General features: G+C 46.9%; 1 protein-coding gene across 1 annotated transcript; it reads right to left on the bottom strand.

The window, feature by feature from the left end:
- Positions 1 to 5,649: 5,649 nt before the first annotated feature.
- Positions 5,650 to 7,125, bottom strand: LOC109941544 (uncharacterized). The gene has a single exon (XM_020542624.2). It carries the CDS (start codon positions 6,517 to 6,519, stop codon positions 6,073 to 6,075), a length of 447 nt encoding a protein of 148 aa, XP_020398213.1. The 5' UTR covers positions 6,520 to 7,125; the 3' UTR covers positions 5,650 to 6,072.
- Positions 7,126 to 7,368: the final 243 nt, after the last annotated feature.

The raw sequence follows: 7,368 nt of genomic DNA, 5'->3' as shown, positions 1-7,368 counted from the left end.
CTATGATCGTTGATCGATGAGTCACGAGGCTACCATAGTCTGGTTGAAAATTTCTCCTTAACTGATGTTGACATCGTGTTCTTTGGCCAACTCATGCTGGTATAATATTTTAAATCTTTGCAGTTTGGTTGCATTTACGAATTGCTGCTTATGACATGTGATTTCTAGTCTATTGCTGTTTCTTTAGAAGGCATGTTAATTTATTATGTTTGAAGTATTCAGTTATCACAGATTCTTTTCAGCCTTCCTTAGTTATATATATTGTTAGCAGTGTTGTTTGTATATTGGGTAGGCCCTCTTTGCCATGTACGCCAGGCCATTTATAGTAACCAGATTTGTTTACATTTAGGTGTTGTAATGACCTCTATATTTTACAATATAAAGTTTAAGGATCGAATCAGATTAGCTAAGGGCCTTAACTTATTGTGAAAAAAACATTTGGATTGTGATCCATTACCACCCTTAGTTACAGTAGGAGATATACTGATTGTATCTGACAGGATCTCTATCTTCTTATTTAGGTAGTCTTGATAGGCTATCTCCTCTGTTTAGGAAATATCGATCCTATTGGGTAAGGAGATCAATCCCGTCCTGATTCTATAAGCCGGCTGATGTCCCCTCCCCTCCTATATATGTTATAATCTCTAGGCTATGAATCATAGAATTTTACAGACTATCTCCTACTTTTCATGAAATGACGAGTCTGGGACCCCCGTTCCTCCCCCTTCCGTTGCCTAGCACGCTCTCCAGCGTTGCTTCTCGTAGTTGCCACATCCTGCGCACTGCTCCATGGCTGGCACCCACTAGCTGTCCACCCCCTACAGGTGTCTCTGATGGCGTCCCTGCTCTGTCGTCAGACCACCTCCCTACTCCGACGGATCTTCCTGGCGTCGCCTCGGATGATGGTCAGCGCCTCCGCGGCGCACAACTGGCCTGTGCCTGCTCCCATCGAACTAGCACATTCTTCTTTGTCTGTAGGAACTTTGGAGATCACCGCACAGCCACGTGTGTCTTGTACTGACAGCACCCACGGGTGTCTCGCCACACATGCATTGTTGTTGCCTACCTCTACATCACACTCTGGGCGCGGGGCTTCTGCGACCTCTCCCACCGACGCAATAGCTGCCCAGTCGCGCCCCCGACTGCCTCGACATCCCCAACGGCCCTACAAGACGTTGCTCTGCTGCTCCGTGCACCAGGACTCTGTCGACTCCTGGCCGCACCACGACTGGACGATTCAACGGTTTCATCTACTCCCGACGATTGCTCCTTCACCACTAGCATCACCACCTTCAGCTCGCCTCCCCCTGGGGAGTTATCGGTTTCACCAGTGGTCAACCATCACTGTATGTCACCCGAGTCAAGTCAGGCTTCCGACAGCCTGCTCTGTTTCACGCACCATTCGCGCTGCGCCCGCTAGTCCTCATTGGCATACCTCCACCAGTTCCACCAGGCTGTGGAGGAGTTATTTGCGCTCCTAGGCAACAACACATGGGACCTCGCCCTTCGTCCGCCAGTATTGTTTCTAGCAAATGGATATTCAAAACACAAGTTCAATGTTGATGGCTCTCTTGAACGGTACAAAGCCAGGTGGGTGCTTCATGGTTTTTCACAGTGACCCGACATTGATTTTGATGAGACCTTCAGCATTGTTGTGAAGCCTGCTATTGTACACACAATTCTCTCATTCGCTCTGTCTCGCCACTAGCCCATTCATCAACTTGATTTCAAAAACGCCTTTCTCCATGGGACCTTGTCTGAGACAGTCTACTGCTCACAGCCGTCTGGTTTTGCTGATGCTGCTCATTTAGACTTCATCTGTCGTCTAAACTGTTCCTTATACGGTCTTAAGCAAGCACCCCACACCTGGTACAGTCGGTTTGCCTCGTTCCTGCACTCACTTGGATTTGTGGAAGCTAAGTCTGACACCTCGTCATTGTGGACATGACATGGTGTACCTGCAACTCTATGGTGACGACATTGTTCTGACAACTTCTTCCACTGTATTACTTCGACGCATCATTATATCTCTTCAACAGGAATTCTCTATGAAGGATTTGGGAAAGCTTCATCCCTTTCTAGGGATGCAAGTTGAGGACATGGAAGATGGCTTGTTCCTTTCTCAGCGGCAGTACATGCTTGACATCCTCAACCGCGTCGGTATGGATAATGCATGCCCTGTTCTACCCCTGTTGATGTTAATCCGAAGCTTTCTGGTACTATTGGTGCTCCAGTGGTTGGCCCTATAGATTTTCGTAGTCTTGCGGGGGCTCTCCAGTATCTCACCTTCACCAGGCCCGATATTGCCTATGCAATAGAACATATTTGTCTTCATATGCACGATCCCCGTGAGCCTCACCTCGATGCCCTCAATCGTAACCTTCGGTATGTTCGTGGCACTCTCCATCTCGACTTGCTACCTCGCCCTTCTGCACAGACTAAGCTAGTGGTCTGCTCCAGTACTGATTGGGCGGGATGTCTGGATACACGCAAGCCCGTCTCGGGCTTTGCCGTGTCCTTGGGTGAATACCGTGTCCTTGGGTGAATACCGTCTCATCTCCGGGTCCTCCAAGCGTCAGAACATTGTCTCTCGCTCCAGCGTCGAGGCCGAATACCGAGTTGTTGGCAATGCTGTCGCCGAGGCAACCTGGCTTCACTAGTTACTATAGGAACTTCATGCTCCGCTCCAACGCGCCACCTTGTTCTATTGTGACAATATCAGTACTGTCTACATTTTCTCCAACCCCTGTTCAACATCAGTGCATCAAACATGTGGAAAGCGATCTTCACTTAGTTCGTGATCGTGTTGTTCTTGGCGATCTTCGCGTTTTTCATGTTCCGACATCTTCACAATATCCCGACATTTTCACCAAGGGGTTACCTTCTTCGGTCTTCACGGAGTTTTGGTTCAGTCTGAACATCCAGGGCTCCGACGCTCCGACTGTGGGATGTTAGCAATGCTGTTTGTATATTGGGCATGCCCTCTTTGGCATTTACACCAAGCCATTTATAGTAACTAGGTTTGGTTACAGTAGGAGGTATCCTGATTGGATCTGATGGGATCTCTATCTTATTATTTAGATAGTCTTGATAGGATATCAATTCGGTCCTGATTCTATAAGCCGGCTGATCTCCCCTCCCCTCCTATTTATATGATGTAACCTTTAGTTATCTATGAATCATCCAATTCTACAGACTATCTCCTACTTTCATATATATTAGGTAATTAAGTCTTTATGTATCCCCTTGCCTTATTATTTTGAATTTTGGGAAACTCTTTGTGTTGTCATGCACCCACAATCGCTTATAACATGTCATCATCTTGTAGATATTATTAGACCCTTAATTGCATGGTCATCAATACACCAAAATTCACTTAGGGGCCCAGATGTTCTTTCGCTATCTTTTTCCTTTTTCTCCAAAATCTACTCAGGTCGGTTTCTGAAATAGGCCAGGCCGATGTTTGAAGGGTTTTGGTATTTTCACTTATTCATCGTTGTTTTGGCTTCTAGACTTTTCCAGCCTTCCTTCTGAGGTCAGTAGGTATGCTGTGACTGTTATTATTCTTGGCAAGAGCTAGCAGAAAGTTTCGGGGTTAATCTTTGAGATAAAGCCAGCATATTACTTGTGTGTTCCAAGAGAGAAAAAAAATGATTCTTCTATTTACCCCCTTATGATGTCCTTTTTTGCTCCTTCACATCTGATTAATAAATAAAACATGCCCAACTTCAAGTGTGCCAAATTATTTGAATCTCTTCAAATGCCATTGAATGGTTCATTTTGGTGTAATGCATGTTATTCTTTCCCCCTTTTTTACCATCACACATGCATTCGTCTAAATACGAAAGCATGACCATATCAAACTATATACTGCATACTTTCATCATTTCTTGTACGAGTGTTAGGATTTGGAAAAAAGTTATCTGAGTTATAATTTCGATTACCAAATGTAACTTACAAGATAACATTATTTCCCTAAAATTTAGTATCATAAAGCTGCCTCCAACAGCACACGCTGAGGCCCTGATTGCTACCATACTATGTTTTTAGAATACCATGGTCTACGCTTGTACGTAAGAACAGTACCATAGTTTAGAAAACTTTGGTCTATATTACAGTATCAGTAGAAAACTTTGCCACCACTTGTGAATGTGTTCTTTCTTTTCCCTTTGCTCTGTAGTGACACTCGATAAATTATATTAGATCTCTAATTCCATAAATATTATCACTGAACCCACAATTAGGGATTGATTGCACCTATAGTATTGAGAAGATTGGATGTACAATTGCTACTCTCTGACACTAATGGAGTCCTTGATCTTGAATTAGCAAATCCAAATCACTCAACTAGCTCTCTCTTGGACATCAAAGGATGTAAGTAGAACTTTAAAATGCCAAGTGAATTAAAATGCAAGAGATGGATGGGTATAAATAGCCCCAAGCTAAGGACTAAGGTTGTCTCTAGCAACGTCCTTTATATCGATCCTCTATATCTATCCTTTACAGTCTTCTCTAAAAGATTACATCCTCTATATCTTCTTCCTCTCCAACAACGTCCTCTAAATCATGTCCTCTATACACAAATAACTATATTAGAGATATTTTTATTTTATTTTTTTACATTCGTATTTGTCATATTCTTGAATGTATTATATATATTTTAGTTTTGTTAAACCAGTTATTTAAAGTATTCAAATGAATAGAGGATCGTTTAGAGAAATTCTATATATAGAGAATCCAGTAGTGTCCTCTAAATTTAGAGGACGCTACTGGAGAGTGTAGAGAATCGTTTGATTCTCTATATTTAGGGTACATGAGCTTTCAGCGTACCTTACTGGAGCTAGTATAAACCACTCCACTCTGTCATTTACAGGGGCACCAGACCTATCAGTCGCACATCGGATGCATTCGATGACCTTCCAATGGATAGTTTCCAAACTAGCGAGTGTATGAGAAAAAAAAAATCTCAATACTAGCACTCATAAATGTTTGACCCAATTTCTAGGTTGTATACTCGTTCATAACTGCTTCACTTTTTAAATACTCCCTTTGTTCTAGAATAATTGACGTTTTAAATTTAGACACATAATTTTAGAAAGAAATAAAACCTATAATAAAAAAATTAAGAAATAGAGGTAGAGATGTGTTGAGAAATGAAAAAACTAAAATAATATAGATATATATTAGAAAGTGAGAATAGTAACTATTTTAAAAAAATAGATTTTAAATTGTATAACGTTAACTAATTCCGTTCTCTGTTTAAAAATTATTGTTTTTCAGTTTCCTCCCAGTTCCTCATGCGCCTCATGCCACAGCTTTTAAAGCCCACCGCCCTCCTAATTCCGCTCTCACGTCCTTTCTCCGTGGTCTGCTTCTCCCCTCCCAAATCCCAATCGGGCTCGGCTCCTCCTCTCCAAGAACCAGACAACGCGAGTTGCAACATGCAAGACGCAAGACAACGGTGCTGCGTGCTCGTCACACTCACAGTCACCGGTGGCATCGGCATCCTGTCAGCAGCGCGTAGGCATGGCCTATAGGCATTCCGTTATGCTTTTCTCTCATGCGTCTACCTCTCTCCCTGCAACATTGTCAACGACGCACAGCACACGCGGGTGCCTCCCGGCAATTGTCAAGAGAGAAGCTGGGCACTGATGCAGACACTTTGCATACTGTACGCAACACATATGCTGACGAATGTAGAAACAAACAATAGCTAGTACGGTAGGTACGTACGTGCTACGTAGATTAGTATATGTACACCAGATCGCGGCTTGGTGGACACGTACACGTTCCAATCTATATATCACACACGCATGACCGACACCGCCAAAGTCGTCGTGAGTCGTGACAGACCCTGATCACTAAACAAACATAAACCAACTGAGATGCTGCTGTTACTAAGAGCTACGATTACGAACCCTAGCTGAAGAAGTCGGGCTAGTTATTATGCACACTGCACGCGAGGAAGATACGACGCCACCGTTGCTCTTGCTCCTTGCTCGCACGCACGCGCCGACGACCGGGCCAGACGACGGATCAGCCGCGCACGACGCCGCCCGACCCCGCCGGCCGTTAGTTGTACCCGGCGCCGGCCACGGCGACGCTGCGGACCCTGCGCACGGCGGGGCCACCGACGCGCACGGCGTCGTCGGCGCCGAACTCGCACGGCGCGTCCTCGTCGATCCGCCCCACCGCCACGCTCCGGCTGCGGACCGGCACCGTCGTCTCCGTGGCGGCCGCCGCCGCCTGGCGCAGGGACATGGCGCGCACGAGCTCGTTGACGTCCTCCTCCTGGCCCCCGCCGCGGCGCCGGGAGCGCGAGCTGAACGTGGCGGCCCCCGGCGCGAACCCGCCGCGCCCGCCGTACGTGGCCGCGTGCGCCGGCACCCGGCCCGCGCACGCCGACATGCGGCGCACGTACGAGTCGCACGCGCGCGACAGCGCCCGCACCGGCGCGCCCAGCCACCGCCCCAGCTTGCCGCCGCCGCCGCCGCTGCCCTCCGCCGCCTTCTTGCTCATAATATCTCTCACACTCCGCCGCCGAACCAACGCGAGGTCACAGCGGGAAACTGCGCCGATCTGGCAGAAGGGGGTGGAGACTAGCGCTTCTGAATGTAGGAGAGTCGAGGACGAGCGTGAGTAGGGAGGAGATGATTGCCCCTTTACCGGCCGGTCATGTATGTATATATATAGAAAGAGAGGAGGATTGATTAGTGGCTGCCGGGCGCTTGCTTCGTGGAAGCTATAGCTAGGTCATCGCTTTCTCGTTGCTTTGCTTTGAACCAGTTGCAGTTGCAGCGCCCATGATTTTGTTAAAGGCGAGCAAGCAACGGCGGTGCCGCGAGGGTCAAAGGCGCCCGGAACAAGAACCGTTCAGCGAGCGACTCTGAATGAAGGGAGGGACACACCGGAACTCGTCAAAGCGGCACACAATTTCGCCCAGATCGATGCGTAGGATTGGTTGGGTTTCAGGGCTGGCGTGCTGATATATATGGTTCGCTTCGCATGTGCAGATGGTCGATGTGCAGCTGCTGGAAACGCGCGAGCGTATAGAAAACTACGAACGCAACCAAACTGAACATGCGCACGACAAGCGCCAGCGTGGGTTTATGCCCCCTTTTCTTGCTGCCCAGCTTTATGAAAGCGCTCCTGTATCACATCGTTATCTTCTTTTTTTTCCTGAAAATGTCGACCTGAGTTTGTCTGCATTGTTGTTGGTACGGTTCTCACATCGCCTTCTCCCATAGCTTAAAGTAGTCAGGATAGAATTTGACTTTGGACTCGAGAGTTCTTCGACTCATCAAATTAACGTGATCCAAATACATGAAGTTTGGACAAGCAGAGGTGCACACATTTACACCTGGAAGA

The sequence above is a fragment of the Zea mays genome, chromosome 8 (genome assembly GCF_902167145.1).
Source record: "Zea mays cultivar B73 chromosome 8, Zm-B73-REFERENCE-NAM-5.0, whole genome shotgun sequence".
Taxonomy (NCBI): Eukaryota; Viridiplantae; Streptophyta; class Magnoliopsida; order Poales; family Poaceae; genus Zea; species Zea mays.
This window is presented reverse-complemented; position numbering and strand designations above follow the sequence as displayed.